Source organism: Artemia franciscana, chromosome 8 (genome assembly GCF_032884065.1).
Source record: "Artemia franciscana chromosome 8, ASM3288406v1, whole genome shotgun sequence".
In the NCBI taxonomy this organism is placed as follows: domain Eukaryota; kingdom Metazoa; phylum Arthropoda; class Branchiopoda; order Anostraca; family Artemiidae; genus Artemia; species Artemia franciscana.
Genome location: NC_088870.1, coordinates 46,466,309 through 46,487,767, shown reverse-complemented (window position 1 = coordinate 46,487,767; position 21,459 = coordinate 46,466,309). Strand labels below are relative to the sequence as shown.

The following is a 21,459-nucleotide window of genomic DNA, read 5'->3' as shown; positions in this document are numbered from 1 at the left end:
GTAACAACACATGGTGTCAGAAGTTTCAGAAATGGGCAATCTTCTTCCATGCCCATCATTCAACTGGGAAGCAGCCAGTCTACAAGCATGGACAAAATTTGAACAGCATGTAAATCTCATATTCTGCGGAACGCTGAGTGGAAAGCCAAACAACAATGTGCATACCTTCTTCTTTGGCTAGGAGAAAAAGGACGAGTTGTCTTTAGTACTTGGACATTAACATCAGAAGAAAAAGACAAACTTGATGTTTATCTTAAGAAATTTAAAGAGTACATTGCTCCTGTGAACAATCCTATATTTGCTCGCTATAAATTCCATAAGCAGGATCAGTTGGAGCATGAATCAATTGAACATTACATTACAGCCCTCAAGGTGCTTGTCAAAGACTGTGAGTTTACAGACAATTTTGAGAGGGAGATGGTGAGAGACAGATTAATATGTGGACTGAAACAACATAGAATTTGAGAAAAACTATTATCTCAAGGTGGAACCCTTACTCTTGAGACTACAGTGACAATTGCAAGAGCTTTTGAGACAACACAAGAGCAGCTCCTGTCCATGTCAGCCATGTCCTTGTCACCTACAACAGTAAAGGAGCCAAATATAAAACAAGAATTAGACTATGTAAGAAGACAAAAGAAGTATGACCAACCCACAACAAGTAAGAAGTGTTACTTCTGTGGTGGGGCATATGACCCAAATCACGAATGTCCAGCAAAAGGGAAGTCTTTCTCCAAGTGCAGAAAAACAAATCATTTAGCTCGTGTCTGCTGTACCAAACCAGTAGATACTATTGATATGGAAGGAACAGATGGAAATCAAGAACAAGAAATTTATATTGATACATCACTTATTGGAGGCATAGCTGAGAAATCAAGCCAACCGACTGTGGCTATCAAACTGAATAATTCAGCATGGGAAACTCTATTCAAAATCAACACAGGAGCTGAAGCAAATGTTATCCCAAAACCTGTTTTTGACAGACTTAAACCCAAATCACAACTAAACAAGACATGGCAGATCCTTGTAGCTTATGGGGGAACTCGCATTCCAATTGCAGGAGTATGCTCTTTAGATTGTAGACATAAAGGAATTATCAACAAAAAGTACAGTTTCTTTGTAGTTGATACACAGTCGAACCCAATACTAGGATACCAAGCATCTGTAGAAATGGGGTTTGTGAAGGTAGCTACATCTATCTCTTCCTTATCTACAAAGAAGAGTGTTCAGAGGAACCCAATTTCCAAATAGTTTGATGACGTCTTTGCTGGGATAGGTAAACTCCCAGGTAAAGTAGAGTTCCATGTAGAAAAGAATGCAATCCCATCCATTAATTCTGTCAGGAGAATAACATTTACCTTACATGAGAGGGTTAAAAGCAAACTGGAGCGCCTGGAAAAATCAGACATCATTGAAAGAGTGGTGGCTCCAACCGAGTGGGTTAATTCAATCATAGCCGTGGAAAAGTCAGACGGTTTGTTACGTTTATGCTTGGATCCAAGAGAGCTTAATAAGTCCATATAAAGGCCCTATTATCCAATGCCAACTTTTGAAGATATAGCAGCCAAAATTCATGGCCATAATAAGTTATCTAAGCTTGATGCAACATCCAGGTATTTGATGCTGGCATTAACTGAGAAGTCTTCACTTGTCACAACTTTCAACACCCCATTTGGCAGGTACAAATACAAAAGAACAAATACCACTGTTGACAATATCCTTGTATCAGGAAAGGATGAAGAACATGATGAGAATTTAAGGAAAGTCCTAGAGAAGGCCAGAGAAGTTGGAGTAAGATTTAATCCAGAAAAATGCATATTCGGATCAACAAGCATGCCATATTTTAGACATCTAATAACTGCAGATGGTATCAAACCACATCCTTCAAAAGTTCAAGCCATAATTGAGATGCCACATCCATCAAACAAAGACGAATTGGCCACATTCCTTGGAATGACAAACTTCCTTTCAAAATACAATCCAAACTTGTCATCTCTAAACTACCCCTCAGAGAGTTGGAAGAGCAAACTGTCTTTGAGTGGACCAATGAACATGCAACAGCAATGAATAGAATCAGGGCTTCAATCTGTAATAACCTTGCAACCTTTGATACTAAGGCAAAATCTGTTGAGATGAAAACTGACACTTCCAAGCATGGTCTCAGGGCAGAGTTGAGCGTAGGTGGAAAAATTGTTGTTTTTGGATTAAGGGCTCTCACATCAACAGAACAAAACTATTCTCAGATTGAAATAGAGCTATATGCCATCCTCTATGGCTGTAAAAATTTCATCAATTTGTCTATGGGAGGAGAATCATTGCACATACAGATCATAAGCCACTGGAGGCTATATTGACAAAACCACTAAGCCAAGCCCCTCCCAGGCTCTTAAGAATGATGATTCAGCTGCAGCCATGCAATATTACAGTTTAATTTGTCAAAGGAAAGGACTTACCAGTTGCAGACACACTGTCAAGACTGCATCCACCCCACTTTGATGAAGAATGCTCCCTGGAGATTGAATTCCATGTTCACTCTGTTATGAAAAGTATCCCAGTCAGTGATAATAAGATGGGGATCATCTTGGAAGAAAATAAGCGAGACCCAATTATGATAGAACTTACCTCAGTCATACAAAAAGGATGGCCAAACCACCAAAACCAGTGTTCTGCTAGCATCCAACCTTACTGGAATGTTAGGGAAGAGTTGTCCATGGTTGATGGCATCATTTTAAAAGGAAATAGAGTTGTCATTCCAAGAGCATTATGAAGGGACATTCTGCAGCAATTACATGTATCACACCTAGGGATGGAGAAAAGCCAGCCAAGAGCCAGAAGCTCCGTTTACTGGCCAAATATGAATTCAGCTATAGAAGATCTGATCCAGAACTGCAAAGCTTGTGGGAAATTTTCCAGAAATAATCAGAAAGAACCAGTGATATTGACACAAATCCCACAGTATCCTTGGGAATACCTGGGTATTGACCTTTGCAAGATCAACAGAAGAGACTATATAGTAACCAGTGACTACTATAGTCATTTCATAGAGATTGACCAAGTCAAATCAGCAATCTCTTCAGAAGTAATAAAGAAGCTCAAGGCCCATTTTGCTAGATATGGTATTCCAGAAAAAATTTGGTCTGACAATGGACTACAGTTTACATCTTATGAATTCCAGTCCTTTTTGCAGAAATTCGACATTCAGCATCTGACTTCAAGTCCGAATTTCCTGCAGTCTAATGTCCATGATGAGAAGGCTGTGGATATAGTAAGTAGGATCATGCTAAAAGCTATAGAGTCCAATACAGACCCCTACCTTGGTCTTTTAGAATATCAGAATGCTCCAATAGATGGTGAGGCATCACCTGCCCAGCTTCTTATGAGTAGAAGTTTAAGATCCATCCTTCCCTGTAGTTGGCAGCAACTGGAGCCAAATAATGTTCCAAAGACAAAGTTCCTCAAAGCAAGAACTAGTTGACAAGAAAGGCAGAAGCAGAACTATGACAAGGCTTCTTAAGATCTAATAGAGTTGAAAGACAACCAACCCATTTGGGTCAAGCTGTCAAAGGAAGCTACATGTTGGATAAAAGGTGTAGTGACATCATGCATACCTCCAAGATCTTACCTTATACAACCCAAAAATGGTAGATTTTATTGCAGAAATTGGGCCTATTTGAAACCATGCTCCAGTGCTGAAGGCAACAGTGCTCAACAATCTTCAAGATTCACAGGGGATGAGGACCTTCCAGCAGAATTTCACCCTCCTGTGACTCAATCCTCTTCTCCAAAAAAGGCTGATCCAAAGACTCCAGATAATCATAGTACTGGAGAAATCTTCCACGACAGCCCATACAGAACCCCAAGAAATCCAACATCCCCTCCAGCAGCAAACAGTGAAAGCAGAAATGGAGAGGATTATTCACAACCCTATGCAACATGAACTGGTAGAGTGGTTAAGCCAAGGAAGATAATGGACATTTAAATTTGCTAGTGTTTTCTTTTTTGTGTGTGTGCTTTTATAGCACAATTATTATTGTGAAAGAAAGGAGATGTTGTGTTTAGTGCTTTTAAGCTTATGCTTGCTGTTTATTATCTTATGATTGCTGTTTGCTTATGTAGTTTTGTTGCCGGTTGGTTGGCTTAATAAATTAATCTACTTGCTAAAAATACAGGTTAGGAAATTGAAACTTTCAGGGATGGGTCTACAGGCTAAAATAGGTCCTGGGAAGGTGTTTTAAAGTACCCACCTGCACTCCTTCTCACTCTAGAGGGCCCTGAAATTTGCCTAAATGACTTGTCTATACCTATTGAAATTTGGAAAAAACAACATTTTACCTTAATTTTCAGTTACCAGTAGCTTTTTCTCTGCCTTTAGTTCTGAAAATACAATTTCTATTATTTGAGTAGAAATTAGAGCCATATCAATGTTTTTTCAGAATTTAGGCAATGTATTTGCATATCTTTAAAATCTTATAAAATGGAATTGAGCAAAGTTATGAAGCTGAAAACAATTGTGTTGTACTTCAATTAAGCAGAAGATCTATTTTGCAACCATTTCACTTTTATGATATACATATTTTTAAAGGTTGTCAAAGGTCAGGGCCTCTAGAGGGAGAAGGAGTGGAGGTAGTTGCTTCAAAATACCTTCCTGGGACATACTTTAGTCTGTAGATTTATTCCTGGAAGTTTCATTTTCCTGACCTAAACCCTCTCCAAGATAGTAAGAAGTCAATTAACTAGAATTTTACCCAAAATTGTTTTTAGCTTCACAACTTTGCTCAATTCCATTTTATAAAATTTTAAAGATAGCCTATGTAAAAACATTTCCTAAACTTTGAAAAAAAAAACAATGATATGGCTCAGAATTCTACTCAAATAACAGAAATTGCATTTTCAGAACTAAAGGCAGAGAAAAGGCAACTGGTAACTGAAAATTAGGGTAAAATGTTGTTTTGTCAAAATATCAATAAGTATAGACCTATAATGTGGGTGAATTTCAGGGCCCTCTAGAGGGAGAAAAAGTGGAGGTGGGTACTTCAAAATACCTTCCAGGGACATGCTTTAGCCAGTAGACCCATACCTGAAAGCTTCATTTTCCTAACCTAAACCCTTTCTGAGATAGCAAGAATTCAATCAACTAGAATTTTAGAAAAACAATTAGGACATGATCTAGCCTATGGAAACTTCTAAGTGAAACAAGGAGGACAAAAATGGAGGGAAACATGATAGGCCTATTCTTATTAACAGCCTAAGCAAATGATGCAACTCCTTTAACTGGTTACACTAATTTCTGTTTCTTAGTTATTCTCAAATTACTTACGGAGCTTAATAGGTTTTTAACCTTGAAAAGGGATCTATTAAGTGCAGATTTTTGAAGTGCCATGCCCGAAAATAAAAGGCAATGCAATCAATATTTAAATGTTCTGCCAGGTAGAATTGCCAATGTTTCTGTTATCAAATTTAGCGAAAAGGGACAATTTTAGTGTCCTTCTAGAAAATTAGCCAATATACTTTAAAAGTTGACAAAAAAAGGCTTTAAATGGTTTTCTTGCAACTCCAGGGCTAGAATTACGTTCTTCTTTTTCAATTACAAGCAAAGCGGTTCTTCAAATAAGTAAAATCCCGTGTAAACCCTCAAATCACCTAATAAAAAGAAAAGTGGAAGAAAAAAAATAATTCAGTATCTTTAATCGGGTTCTATCGAACCTTCAGTTGTACTAATTATTCTTCTTCCGAAAGCTCAGTAAAGCCTTGCTTTTTAACAAGCCTTTACCGCTTTTTGGACGACAGATTTCATTTTCGTCGTTTTTGGCAACAAAATTCGAAATCGTCTTATTTCAAAAACTGCAGAAGATTCTGAATCATTTGTGCTGTGTTTTCGTTGTTATAGGAACGTAAAGAAAAGTTGAAGTGCAACTAAGATGAATGAAAAATGTGTTGTTTAGTTTTTACATTTTAATTTAAAATGTTCACTCTGTATGGCGAGAAAACGAAAACGGCGATAAAACCTGTCTTCACTATGAGCCGCCCATGCCGTCTCGGCCGGAAAACGCCATAATGAAGATAGGGCTTAAAATATTTGTGCCAGCAGACCACAGATACGACGTCTGTCGCTGCCGACACGACTAAATTGCCCTCGCTCCCTCTTTTCCTTCAGTGGCATATCAGATCTTCAGCAAAATTTTGCCGACCATTTCCCACAGATTGATATCGAAAAGCGGATGAAACGTGCTTGGCTTGGAACGTGCTTGACATCCTTTTCACCTGGCTTTCGCCAACGCGTTTGGTAACGCTGCTCTCACAAAAATACACAACCACAGCGTTATTTCATGAAAACATTAATGTATTCATGAGATCAATTAACTAAAAGATCAAACTTGATAAGGAGAGAAATAATGACAAGACAAATACCACTTGTTCTGTATAAAGCTAATTTATTCTTCAAAAACAAAGAAATGTCAAATTCTTTGCAAATAGTGACAAGACAAATATCACATGTACTCAATAAAATGTTGAAATAAAAAAGAAAAAGCGCAAAAAACCAAAGAAAAAGGATTTTGGGTGTCAAGAATAGCCATGGTTTTTTGAGGAAAATCCGTTTCTCTCTGCCCACCCCCTTTCTTCTGAGAAAACGTCGATGGCGTCTATAAAAGACAATGGAAAGGCTTATTTAATCACAATCCTTTTCACCAAAAGCAGAATGGTGCAAAACAAATGTCTAAGCAAATCCCAAATATTTTGCGCTAGGCCTTTGCCATCTTCGCGACTCAAGATGGACCGAACCGAAAAACCTAGAAAAAAGGACCCAATAAGGTCCTAGACAATTCTCAGGTCGACCTAAGACGACCTAGAGCGACCGTAGGGGCCCGAAAAGCATCCAGAGGGCGCTCCAAGAGGCTCCAGTTGCCGGGCCCTTTTGCTAGCGTGAGAACCTAATCAAATTTCTAGTATATTTGCAATTTTGAATAGGTACCCCCAAGCCCAACAGCCTAAAAACCACGTTTTTTCTGTATATTTGAAAGTTTAGATAGGTCCCCCGGTCACACGGTGTGAGAACCTGCTCCTTCTTCCAGTATATTTGAAAGTTTAGATAGGTCCCCCGGTCATACGGCGTGAGAATTTGAGTGGGATTTTTAAGTATACTTGAAAATTTTCAAGCATACTTGAAAATTTCGTGAATTTGACCTAAAAAACACAGACAAAAGCCGCATAGTTTTTTATTATTAAGTGTTTGGATCGGGTCCCTTTTCACCCCCTTCCCCCCAAACACGCAAAAAACAAAAATCGTGTGTCTATTAGGTTTACTTTGGGAAGAACCTGTTGAGGTTCACCCTCGTCCAAAAAATGATTAAGCAGCAGCAAATCAAATGAGGAAAAGATACTTTGCTACTAACTACTATCCAGGCCGCACCTCTGCATACTCCTGTAGACTACAAGTCATAAAATACCTTAAGTTTTCACTTAACAGCAGTTATATGCTTGCTCCAGTTTTTTTTTTTTTTTTATCAAAAACAAACTTCTTCTAAACCCTCTTGAGCAAGTCACATGTTTCACCACGTTTAAATTTTCGCGATAACGAAAACAAAAGTATTGCGGATACGATAAAAAAAATCCCTAAGACGAAAACGAACCTGAAAAGCACAAAGCATAAATCGAAAGTCGTTGTAGTTAAGAAAAACTGAAAATAAATACATATGGTATTGATTTTGAAAAAATGCCAAAAGTGTCCTTTCTTCAAAAAGTTGCCTTTTTTGCCCAATAGTGGCACGGTGTCACCCAGAGTGAAAAATTGTCAAAAAAGCACTAAAAGTGTCCCTTTAGAAACCCTGCTGCCAAGATCTAAGTGCAGATTAAGTACTGGCAACGGCCAACATTCACACAACAGTTAATTAAGCAAATGGCGAATTCTAATAATTGAATTCTATATTTTGTTAGAAATAATGGATATCTTGTCAAGCAAAAACTTAACCCATATAGGTGGTGAATTGGGCAGATCACATTGGTTTAAAATCTAGTACAGGAAAGACAAAATTTTTCGCATTAAATCACACCGGTTCTCTTTCACTAACTGTAAATCAAGTACAGTTGGGTCTGATCTATAGTTTCACCTACTTTGGCTCCCAATTTTGTACTTATGGATCTTTAGACACCAATATTCAACAGAGGCTACAGAAAGCATAGGCGGTCTTTTCTTCTCTCAAAAAACCATTGAGAAACCGTAGTGAAATTAATGTACATTCTGAGGTTCAAAACTACCTAGGTTTGGTTCGAACAATCCTTTTTTACGGGTGCAAAACTTTGTCAGTGAAGTAACTACATAACACTGTACTATGGGTGTTTTAGAATACTTGTCTGCGTAGTGTCCTAAGGGTATATATGCATGGTCACATATTAAGTATGGATATACGATGAATGTGTAGTATCAAGAGATGCGCTGTAACCGCAATCAAGGAGCGTCGACCGAAAGGATTGGGCCATGTATTACGGAGCCTATCTGAGTACTTGTCTTTCCGAATCGTAATAACTTAGCCCCTCAGCTCTTGGAAGAGACAACAGAGAGGGCAGTAGAAAATATGGTAGAACCCGATTAAAGTAGATCTTGAATCTATTGTGGGATTACGACAGTTCGATCACGGACTGTCAACTCAATGGTTCTACCTAAAACTCCACTGACAGCAGAGCGCATTAAATGATCCATCAGGTCTCGAAGATCCTTAATGCCAGGAAAGGTCAGACACCTGGTTCCGGTCACAAGTACACGTTCAGGGTTAAGTAAGATAAAATATTTAATTTCAAAGAATGTATATGACAAGACCCGAAGGACTTAATTTACATTTCGGAGTCATAAAATCATAAACATATTTCATAAAAATAGCAAGACAACTAAACAACTGGCTAAAGAATATCAATAACAACGAAATCAGAAAGGCAAAGCCATTCATTTCTAAAAAAAAATTAGGCGGCAAATGTCAGAGAGTTAAAAAGGTAAAAACTAAATCAAAATTAAAAAACAGGTCCTGTGGTGGCACAGTGGATTTGACCTTAGCTTGGTAATACGGGACCCAGAGATCGAATCACGCTGCAGGAATGCACTGCAGGACCAACGCAGGGACCTTAGTAGTCTAGAAGCGTCGTTAATTCTTAAATAATAATTAGAAAACAGTGAGATAAAATTAGCGTTGAACCCGTTTAAAAGAGACATATTAACAAAGGGGAGGGAATAAAAGAATCAAACGAATATGAGACTTAGGCATCACCAGTGCCAAAAACCAGAAAAACAGCAGCTTAGTTTATCAATACAATAGGGACAAAGGTTTTTTCATACCCAGAAGTTAAGCAACGAATGGAGAAAATATAAGTACAGGTTTAGAAACAGTATGCGGCAACTGGTGCCCGGATGGAGAGCGTCTTCGGGGAAAATGTTCTTCGTACGAAGGTTTATTATTGCATTTTTCGTAAAAGGGAGGCACGACATTTTTCTTCTTTGCTCAAGAGTTTCCAGCTTGGCCATTCTCAGAAGGAGCGAGTGAGGTACCGTAGCCTCTTTAAAGATTATTCTCCGGGCTATTTTTTCTGATTTATAACAGGTAATGCCAGCGTCCCAAATTGAACATGCATATTCAAGCTGTGGGCGGACGAAGGAAGTGTAAATCTGTATAGAATGGGATGGGGGGACGTTAAATTTATTCAAAAGCTTAAAGAAAGAGTTGGACGAATTAGCTTTATGGAAAATATCTTTAGCGTGGAAATCGTAACTACAAGTAATTTAAAGGAAGACACAGGAGTATTTGGGGGTGTAGGGTTGGGGAAAAGAGGTGAGATGTTAAGGAAATATATTGGAATTATAATAGATTTAAAGGGGGTTACGCTCATGCCCAAAACCGCAGCTTCATCTGCAATATCATTTAGGATACTCTTAGGGTCGTTCACTACTGACTAAAAAAGAAAACTTCCGACGTTCAGACCTCCATAAAAACTATAGTTGAATGACTATTGTTCTCAATTCTCGGATTTAAAGGTCTTAACATACCCTTTATTAACTTTACTGATGTTTTGCGAGCTCCACACTCCACATTGCCCGTAGTTCCGAAATTTTAAGCTTTGCGGATAAGCGCACTTCCAACAACGCAGCGGGAAAACGCACATAGCGCACTTCCAACAACGCACGAGGGTCATCGAAAAAAACGTAAGAAATAGTCGACTATCATGGGAAGTAAGTTCCTCTTTATAATAATCAAGTACCACTTCAGAACAATTGTGCTGTTTTTTTAATGTCACAGGAAGGAACATTTGTCACTATCCTTTATTGAGTAACATTCAGCCAGATGGCACTTGTCTGTTTTTAAGTTACCCTTAGTTCACACTGCTGCGTCAATCCCGACACGATTTTTTGTCTGTCGGAAGAGACGTACGACAGAATCGGATGGAGTGTTCACACTGAAACGCAGAGTTTCGCGTCGCTACGACAAGCTCTATTCCATAGTTTCCACTGCTGCGTCAAATCGGACACGATTTTTCAAATCAGATTTTCAAACTGAAGCAATGAGAGCATTAAGCCAAATCCAGAAGAAGGCTATTGCAGCGTATCTACTGAGGGTGTGTTCCAGCTGATGGTTTTTCAGTAACTACAGTTACTGCGCGGTAACTGCACATTTTTAACTGCAGTAGAGCCAGTGGGAACGGCACAGTAAGCTGACTAGCAGTAGCATCATTTTCAAATTAAATACACGTGTTTAATTTTAAGGGACAGTTTAATGCTGATTAGTATAATTTTTTAATTCCTTCTGTTTCAGAGCGTTTAGATATGTTCTAAGTCAACCATGGGCATTTGGCTGTCACCAATGATTTTACTCAAATGAGCTGGTGAAAAATAAATAGAACATATACATTTTCTCTTTTTTTATTATTTCAAGACTAGAATATCACAAAGCTAAGCATTCACATAGCTTGATTGTATCTTAAGCAAATACAATCCCTGATGGAGTTTTGTTGATACCTGTCTTAAATTGATTTGTCTAAATAAAATGGGCCTATAGCATTTACAGGATAGTAGTGGGACAACTATAGCAAGTTTTTTTCAATATTCTACTTTTTTTCAAATAATTATTGTTCTCTGGTCAAATTTGTGTTCCTTGCTAAGTGGTAGGCGCTCTGGGTTGGAATGCTTTGTCCAAGGGGTACAGGTTTAATTCTGGCATTGTCAGTTTATTTGGTTTTGGATAGGGGTTGGTGATATGACTAACCTCAGCTATAATTGGCCCAACTTTAAATGAGTACAGATGGAAATCTAGGGACAGTAAGAAGGAAGGGTATGCAAGAGCATAGGCTGGCTGGTCCATAGCTTCCTATTGCACTACCTGGCTAAAGGGCCACCAGGTCCTTTACTGGCCTACTGACTTAGCCATAAAAACTTTCTTTCAAACCCATTAAATATAAGTAGAAATGAAGAATACCAGTATGATGGTCCTTCTATTTCGATGAAATGTGGATGTATGGACAAGAGTGTGGGTCATGAGAGATAGCTTGTGAATGTAATTGGGGTGAATGTTCTGCAAGATTTAAAAAATTTATGACAGTTGCTCAGGTTGGCAACTGAACACAGAAGTATAATTTTGTTATTTGTTTTTCTTTGTGACTATTATGCTTATTTAACATCAAGTATTTTAAAGTTAATCTTCTTTAATTTGTTTTTAATTGCCATGACCCTAGGGCTTAAATACAATAAAACCTACTTATATCCATTGATTTTCTTTAAATAGATAGAGTTTTATGTTTCCTAGCTTCAGTAAATTTAAATGTAATTGTGAGACCAGGGTTTACAAAGTAGGTAAAAACTTGCAAATGAACCTCTGGTATCAATAAAAATTTGTAAGAAATGGATATCAATTTAAAGATTAAATAAAAACTGTTAGAAAACAAAGAAGACAAATGAATAAACAAATGTATCCCTTTACAACCACTTAATGAATTGTCACAAATATAGGTCACCCTTAAGATTGAAATGAACAAAGCTTCAATTATGAATCCATTTTCCTTTAAACAGACTGAAGGGGCAAACCTCCAAGCTTTGACAAATTCAATCTCACTTTTGAGCAATCTCACCTTTCCTTTTCAAAGGAAACTTTGTTTGGATGTTTCCCATCCAACTAAAAACAACACGGACAGCATCAGGTACAAGTGACCTTCTACTTAGCCTACATACCAAAGGGAAAAGCATGCATCTCTATACTATAATTTACCTCCAACCTGCCTAATGTGCAAATATATAGCCAAAATTATGTAGTTCCAATGTATTCTGTCACCTGTTACCTTTTCCCCCATTCTTGCTTTGTCACAGTTGCTTCAATTAACAGGGAGTTAAAGGTTGAGGGATAGATTGGCAGAATCAATGGCAAACATGTAACTTCAGCTATATATATTTTTGAAGGTTATCAAAGATCAGGGCCCTCTAGAGCAAGAATGAGTAGAGATGTGTACTTTGAAATACCTTTCCAGGACATACTTTAGCCTGTAGACCCATCCCTGAAAGTTTCATTTTCCTAACCTAACCCCTTTCAGTGATAGCAAGAAGTCAATCAACTAGAATTTTACTGGATAAAATTACCATCCTTTGGAATAGACTCTGAATAGTCTACCCTAGCCTACTTCTTCAATAGGATTAAAGACAGTCTCAGAATAATGATTTGGCAGCCCATAAATCCTCAACTTATCTGTAATACTTCACCTAGGCCTGTTTACAGAGCCTAAAAGAAGTCAATGCTTAGAATGCTCCCATGTGGCAATTTAATGGAGCCTCAATGTTACCTGGAAGAAGTCAATCCTTAGAATGATTCCAAATGGCAATTTAAGGTAATAATTATACCTGGATATACCAGAAAACATGGAAATCTTTAAATTAAATAAGTTTTTCATTGATTTAACCTACTTGCTAATAGATAGCCTACTACTCAGGGTGTCATTTAATGCTGATCCCAAAATATGGTGATTTACTAACTTGGCTCAGATCCCTCTTTCTTTTGCAAAATCACCATCCCACCTTCTTCCAAGCAAATAACTTGATATTCCATTACTTCATTCTTGTCCATATTATTTTTTGTTGAATGAGATTTTTGTTGAAGAAGGTGAATTATGTACTTACTGCGCTAACCATTCTTTTGAGCACGGTATCACTTACTGCGGTTACTGCTGGCAGTAACTATTCTCGTTCCCAGTGGGTTGGGCAGTAACCATTTTCCCGCTAGGAACGGAAATAGTAACCATTCGGTTACTACAGTAAGTCCCTGGAACACACCCTGAGTAAGCGAAGAAAGCAGGCAAGTTGTTGCTTTTAGGTTTACATTAGATATATATCTAAAGTTGGGTTACCAGTTTTTTGGAAAATCCTGTATGACAGGGATGAATGAAGCTGGAAAATAGAAATATTTCAGCTCTAGACAGTGGGGTCCACAAGTTTTTTTGGGTAACCACTCTCTTGACAGGCCATTATTATAATGGTTAATGGCCTATTCTTAAAATCTGGGTGATCTCTCTATGGACTGATGACCTAGTTTGGAATGTGGGTGATCAGTCTATAGAGTGATTGCCTATTCTCTAAATCCTCTCTATGGACTGATGCCCCATGTTGGGTTATCAGCTCATAGAGAGGTCACCTAGTCCAGGCCAGCAGTTCTTAGAGAGGTCACCTTAGATTTGGACAATTGAAGGATGGGCTATCAGTCCCTGGAAGTATTACCTATCAAAAAAGTGGTCATCCAGAAAAACATGTGGACCCCCTTGGTTGTACAGACCCTAAGAAAGTATTAAGTTGATCACTGATACCTACTTGACCCTCTTATAGTTCAATAGAATAGGTGACAGGACTTACAGTTTTCTAGACAGAGATATTCAAAGGTTTTCCTTCCAAAATAAAATTATCCTAGACAGTAATTATTTAATCCTCTATGGAGTTTCCCTGGGCAGACGAATCATCCAAAGAACCTGGTGCACAACTGTTGCTAGATGGATAAGTCAGTTTAACAAGCAAGAGAGAAAAAAAGTGCAGCTATGATCTTAATTTGCTAATATTACTTGCTGTATGCACTTAGTACTGTACTTGCAATTTTCATAGTTTCTTGTTAATCTTCTTCTCAGTTCTTTTTTACCTTAATTTTTTTAATTTTCTTGTTTCTTTACCACTGCAATGGAATTCTATGAACCTGTTCTTGATCTTTGTAATATGCCTTTACTGCATTTTGGATATACCTGTCGGCTTCTCTTTGATACTGTACAATAGCATCCTTATTCAGATCAGGTTGCATGTAGCTTTTTCTAAATGTTAGCAAGTCACTTATACCTTATGCTGTCTCTGCTGCTTTTTCTTGGTTGGAAAAAATCCAAAGAAAGTTACCATTGAAAAGAGTCCAAAAGTCAGATTGAATTTGTTAAAGCTTCGAGGTTTCCCCCTTCAGTTTCTTTAAAGAAAAACATTCATAATTGCAGCTTTGTTCATTTCAATCTTAAGAGTGACCTACATTTGTGACAAGTCATTAAATGGTGGTGAAGGGATACTTTTATTTATTTCTTGAGTTGTTTTCTGCATGATTGTTTTTTTAATCTTTAAATTGATATACATTCCTTACAAATTAATTAGTCATACCATAGTTCCATTTGCAAGTTTTGACCTAATTTGTAACCCGTGGTCTCAAACTTGCATATAAATTTATTGAAGCTAGGAAACATAGAACTCCTGTCTGTTTAAAGAAAATGGATGGACATAAAAAGGTTTTACTACACTAAAGTCCTAGGGCCATGGCAATAAATACAAAACAATTAAGATTAACTTGAAAATACTTGACATTCCATAAGTATAACAGTCACAAAGAAAAACCATCCACAAAATGTTACTTTTGTGCTCAGTTGCCAACCTGAGCAATGCTCTAAATTTTTAGACCTTGCAAAACACTCACCCCCCATTACATTTACCAGCCATCTCTCATGACCCACACTCTTGTCAACACATCAACAATTCATTGGAAAGGAAGGCCCCTGTACAGGCATTTCTTCTTTTGTACATATATTTAATGGGTTTAAAAGAGAGCTTCTATGGCTAAGTCAGTAGGCCAGTAAAGGACCAGGTGTTCCTTTAGCCAGGAAGTACAATAGGAAGCTAGGTGCCAGCCATTCTATGCTTTTGCATGTCCTTCCTGCTTACTGTCCCCAGATTTCTCTAGGTACCCTTTTAAAGTTGGGCAAATTCTGGTTGAGCTTAGAGAGTTACATCACTAACCCCTGTTCCAAACCAAATAATCTGGTGATACCAGGAATTCAACATGCACCCCTTGGACAAAGGATTCTCAAACTAGAGTGCTAGCCACTTTAGGAAGGAACACAAATGTGACCAGAGAACAACAATTATTTGAAAAAAGTAAATATTGAAAAAAACTCAAATCATATTTTTCTTCCATTTTCACTGTTGTCCCATAAACAACGTTTATTTTATTTAGACAAATTAATTTTAAGACAGGTATCAACAAAATTCCATCAGGGATTGTATTTACTTAAGACACAATCAGCAATATCAATGCTTAGTTTTGAGACATTCTAGTCTTGAAATAATAAAAAAAAAGAAAAATTTTATGTTCTATCTGTTTTCCACCAGCTCATTTGAGCAAAATTATTTGTGGCAGCAATATGCCCATGGATGGCTTAGAATCTCTCTAAAATGCTTTAAACAGAAGGAATTAAAAAAAAAACAATTATAATGATCAGCAAGAAGAATATTAACATAACTCCTTAGAAGAATTCAAATCAGGTTCTCAAGCTGAAGCAATGAGGGTGTTCAGCCAAATTCAGAAAAGGCTATTGCACTTTATCTGCTGAGTAAACGAAGAAAGCAGGCAAGCTGTTGTTTTTAGGATTACGTAGGATATATAGCTAAAGCTGGGTCACCCTTTTTTTTTGAGAATCTTGTATGACAGGGATGATTGAAGCTGGAAAATAGAAATATTTGTTCTAGACAGTGGGGTTCACAAGTTTTTCTGGGTAACCACTCATTTAACAGGTGATTATTTTAGGGATTGGTGGCTCATTCTTGAAGTCTGGATGATCTCTCTATAAAGTGTTGACCTAGTCTGGAATATGTGTGATCAGTCTATAGAGTGATGGCCTATTTTCTAAATCTGGGTAACATCTCTATGGACTGATGACCCTGTCTGGGTTATCAGTTCACAGAGAGGTCACCTAGAGCAGGCCATCAGCCCCTGGAATTATCACCTATCAAAAAAGTGGTCATCCAGAAAACCTTCTGGACCCCACTGGTTCTACAGACCTAAGAAAGTATTAACTTGATCAGTGACACCTCCCTGACCCTCTTATAGTTCAGTAGAATAGGTAACAGGACTTACAGTTTTCTAGACAGAGATATTCAAAGGTTTTCCTTCCGAAATCAGATTCTCCTAGACAGTAATTATTTACTCCTCTATGGGATTTCCCTGGGCAGAAGAATCATCCAAAGAGCCTGGTGCACAACTCTTGCAAAATGGATGTGTTAGTTTAATAAGCATGAGAGAAAAAAAAGTGCAGCCATGATCTTATTAATTTGCTAGTATTACTTGCTGTATGCACTTAGTACTGTACTTGCAATTTTCAAAGTTTTTTTTAAATCTTCTTCTCAGTTCTTTATCTTAATTTTTGCAATTTTCTAGTTTCTTTACCACTCCAACGGCATTCTATGAACCTGTTCTTGTAGGTTCTTGTTCTTTGAAATGTGCCTTTACTGCAATTGGGATATACTTGTAGGCTTCTCTTTGATACTCTACAATAGCATCTTTATTTAGATCAGGTTGCATGTAGCTTTTTCTAAATGTATGCAAGTCTCTTAAGTCTTGAAAGTAAGTTACTGCTTTACATCGCGGTATAAATCACTAAACAAAGCTTGGTACAGGCTTTGCTAAATGTATGAAAGTCTCTTAAGTCTTGAAAGTAAGTTACTGCTTTACATCCCGGTATAAATCACTAAACAAAGCTTGGTACAGGCTTTGCTAAATGTATGAAAGTCTCTTAAGTCTTGAAAGTAAGTTACTGCTTTACATCCCGGTATAAATCACTAAACAGAGCTGGGTACAGGCTATGCTACAAAAGGCTCATAATAACCTCATCTACAGAAAAACAGCTAAGAAAAATAATGGATTTAAAAAAAATTGTAGTTTGCCCTTTGCTATTTTGCAACAATTATAAGTGTTTCCTGTTTCACTATGCTTGTCAAGAGCTTGAAAATGTTCACAACCAAAGACCTATTCCAGCTGTTTTTCACCACTTAAACCTGTGGCAGCCCTGCTTTCTTCCTCTAAGCATGTTTTGAATAGAGTTCCTCAGGGAGGTCTTTTGAATCACATAATATTTAGTATCTTCATCAATGATGCTCCTTCCACTATCAGCAGTAAACTAACTCTCTATGCTGACTACCTGAAGCTCCTTGGACCAGCCTTGTCCTGCCAAGATCCATGCCCTTCTATAAAGTTATCTTTACCTGCTTGATAAGTGTGCTGTGGCTTTTCTTCTTAAAATTAATGTTTCTAAATGCCATGTCATTCACTTCAGCAAAATAAACCCTTTTTGCTCTTATTTTTTCTCAGGCAACCTGGTCTCATCTGTAGATACTGAGCAAGATCTTGGAATCACTATTGATAATGAATTAAAATTCAGCACTCATGCTAAGAAGTCTGCTGCTGGTGTTAGTTCAACTATGAGGCTGATTGAGCATACTCTTTCTACTCTTTTGCATAAAATCATCTGTCTTATGTATAAGGGATTTGAGCACCAAAATATTGAAGTTGGAATGGCTGAAGCATCCGCTTATTTTAAAAAAGTTTTGAAAGATGCACAGAGACGTGCCACTAAAGTGATATGCAGCATGCAGGAACTTTCCTACTCTGCAAGATTACCAAAGCTGAAAGTATAAAATCAACTAGGAAGCAATTATTGATCAGTGTACAACACCTGGTCACTCAAGAATTTTGAATATAACTTAAATCAACTCTGGAGCTCTACAAGAATAAATCCTTAGATTGCTCCAAGCTGCAATTTAAGGTAAAACAGATCTTCTGCTTAAATGAGACACAAAAAAAAGTTTGTTTTAAGTCTCACACTTTTACTCAATCCTTGTTTATAATGTTATAAAGATAAATCGAATTCTCAAATTTATGAAAAAGTATTTATATGGCATAAAATTCTACTGAAATAACAAGAATTAGATTTTCAAAATTAAAGCCAAGGAAAAATAATTGAAAACACAAAGTGAAAATAATTTTTTTTTTTTTTTTTTTTTTTTTTTTTTTTTTTTTTTTTTTTTTTTTTTTTTTTTTTTTGTCAGAATTCAGATAGTGCATAAACCTGTCATGTTTGCAATCTTCTAAGTCCCAAAGAAAAGAAACAAAAGGGTTAAATACTAACCGGGCAGTATCTTCCTAGGGTATGTTTTTGGTCCTTGAGTCATATCTAGAAGTTTCATTCACCAAACTTTACTACTTTCCAGGATAGAAACAAGCCCTAAACTAAAATTTTAAATAATTAGTTGGTTAAAGGTAAATTAATGGATTATATTTCAAGATAGCAGAAATCTCCTCATTTTTTTTTTGTTCTTTCAAAATATACTAATGGTATCTATCCTTTGCTTTTTTCATTTTCTTTTTGAGCCCTTAAAGTGACACCCTATTCTTTGTTACAAAATGATTACTAGAAATTCTGAAAACTGCCTCAAAGCAATCATAAACACCTATATCAATTCTAAAAATGTATTGCTTCACCCCTCATCCCTTTGATGGATAACTATGGCCTACAGTTCACTATATAGTTTATAGTGAAACTGGCTAATGTTTTCCGAAAGCGTAACTCTTCTTCCTCCCTATTATCTAGAATTTTGGTAAATCAGCAGGAATAATAGGGTTGTGCATATAGTGAGCTATGTATTTATCCATCATGGGGGGGGGTGAAGGAGTGCCCTTTTATTATTGGTCAGTCTATGAGTACTACTCTTCTGGAAAAAACATCTTAATAAAATATAAGTGGTATAATAGATTACCTATGTGATGATTTTGTCAAATATAATAGTTTTTATCCTGAAAATGCCTAGAAAACGGTCTAGAAGTACTACTCTTCTGAAGGAAGCATCTTAATGAAATGCAAGTGATACTAATCCTTATTCAATATTGTTTTAAATATAGTTTGGTAAAATTCTAGTTAATTAACTTCTTGCTATCTCTTAAAGGGCTTAGGTTTGGAAAATGAAACTTTCAGCAATGGGGCTACAGGCTAATGTAAGGCCTGGGAAGGTATTTTAAAGTACCCACCTCCACTCCTTCTCCCTCTTGAGGGCCCTGAAATTTGCCTACATGACAGGTCTATACCTATTGAAATTTTGACAAAACAATGTTTTACCTTAATTTTCTGTTACTAGTTGCTTTTTCTCTGCCTTTAGTTCTGATAATGCAATTCCTGTTATTTGAGTAGAATTTTGAGCCATATTAATGTTTTGTTTTTTTTTAATTTAGGGAATGTATTTGTATATCTTCAAAACCTTATAAAATAGAATTGAGCAAAGTTATGAAGCTGAAAACAATTTTATTGTACTTCAATTATGCAGAAGATCAATTTTGCAAGGTTTCACTTTTATAACACACATATTTTTAAAGGTCATCAAAGGTCAAGGCCCTCTAGAGGGAGAAGGAGTGGAGGTAGTTACTTTAAAATACCTTCCCGGGACATAATTTAGTCTGTAGAATCATCCCTGAAAGTTTCGTTTTCCTAACCTAAACCCTTTCTGAGATAGCAAGAAGTAAATTAACTAGAATTTTACCTATAGTTTTTGTCCCCTGAAAATACCCCCTCCCCCATGAACACTTCTGATAGTCTTGTATACAGCCTTAACACTCATTCATACAATCTGGCCATATGTCCTTTTTGAAGGATTTTTTCAGCGATCTTTAAGCTATCTTTGTTTGTGATAAAGTACAAACCATACCAAAATATTATGTGGAATGATTTTTTAAAATGAACAGTAATTGAAAGAAGCACCATACATTGGACTTCTGGTAATATGGCCCCTGTGTAATCCAGTACTCCTGTAATGCAACATGTCTCAATCATTGAATATTTCTTGACAATTTTTGATAATATATTGCGTGATTGAACAGTTTTTTGTACACACACTACTGCTATTGTGCTCGTTGTATAGCTATTGATCTTTGATTTTGATTGCTTAGTCTGAATTGGACTACATGTGATAAAAGTATAGCCTAGCATATCCAGCCTACTTCTAAAGCAGGTATTTAAAGACCATTTAAATGAAAAAAGTTAAAAGAACTTAATATGAAAGATTTGATTTTTGCCTTTTGTCAATCATAGAATTTATTACCTCTATCAACTAGTACATCGTGTCGGAAAAACTATCACCAGATGTAGTCACCAATTCTAGCAATAATCCATAAATCATTGTAACTCTAGAAGTAAGATCTGGTGCCATAAAATGGATAAAGAGGGGGAAAATATGAAATGTCTGATAGAAGAAAAAAAATGTGGGAAAAAAATAAAATAAAAATGATAGAAAACAAAGAGGGAAAAAATATGATATGTCTGATAGAAATATCTATAAAAGATATTTCTCGTTCTACAATAACAAATCAGCAAGATAACAATTGAATTGTATCTACTCTATGCGTGAACAAGTACCTCATATTTCAACAATGTTTAACCAAATAAAAAAAAGAAATTGATGAATGTTTTCAAGTTTTGTAAATTGATTGATTCATGTTATAATTTTAATTCATTTTTTTTATTCATTCTAATGCATTCTCCTTCTAGATTTTAAAGAACCTTTTTGGAGTATTTTTACTTAAGAATCGAAATAAAAAATATTGCCCTTCTTCCATTATGCTCATGATTGGGACCACTGGGATAGACAAATTATCTTCTTTTTTACTAGATTCGTTTAACCCTAGCCTTTTTTGGTGTGTTTTATATTCCCTCATTAACTGCTAGAAAAATAAATTTACCAAAAAATTGAATGAATTGTTTAGAATGATTTTTTCTAGTTTTTGATGGAAGTGCTCTACTCAATGAAGTCACCAAAGTATTTAAGATTTTTCTGAACTTGTTTGAAGTTTTTTAGGTGTTGAGCACAGCTTAGATATCAATATGCAGTTATGAAAACTCATATCTTGCCCATGAGAAGCTTTTGGTACAGAGATCTGAACTTCGCGCCTCCTCTAAACCCGCGCTCCGACTTGTTGATTGTACTACAACACCATAGGTGGGAACGCAATTTTGTTTTGCTGCATACACAGCTTAGATACCAATATTGGTTATCTAAGCTGTGCTGCCAGTTTCCTGTCTCCAACCACTAGCATCGCTACCGCGCACTGTGTCCCAAAAATAAATCGAGTTTTCATAACTGTATTGGTATCTAAGCTGTGGTGTTGAGATAGAAGC

The 21,459-nt window shown here is 36.6% G+C and overlaps 2 protein-coding genes across 4 annotated transcripts in view; one reads left to right on the top strand and one right to left on the bottom strand.

Moving 5' to 3' along the window:
• Positions 1-5,407, bottom strand: part of LOC136029838 (pre-mRNA-splicing factor 18-like) — a 34,396-nt gene extending 28,989 nt beyond the window's left edge. For 2 of the 3 annotated variants that reach the window (XM_065708294.1, XM_065708293.1), the window contains exon 1: positions 5,318-5,401. In XM_065708294.1, coding sequence (XP_065564366.1) covers positions 5,318-5,380 — 63 coding nt within the window. In that variant the 5' untranslated portion in view covers positions 5,381-5,401. Of the gene's footprint in view, positions 1-5,317 lie in introns of all 3 variants that reach the window. The other variant, XM_065708295.1, reaches the window with a different exon arrangement.
• An 11,521-nt stretch (positions 5,408-16,928) lies between these two features.
• The window catches only part of LOC136030695 (tyrosine-protein phosphatase corkscrew-like), a 32,451-nt gene continuing 27,920 nt past the window's right edge, over positions 16,929-21,459 (top strand). Inside the window, exons 1-2 of the mRNA XM_065709764.1 lie at positions 16,929-16,956; positions 17,610-17,864. Of these exons, the coding sequence (XP_065565836.1) occupies positions 16,929-16,956; positions 17,610-17,864 (283 nt within the window). The remainder of the gene's footprint in view (positions 16,957-17,609; positions 17,865-21,459) is intronic.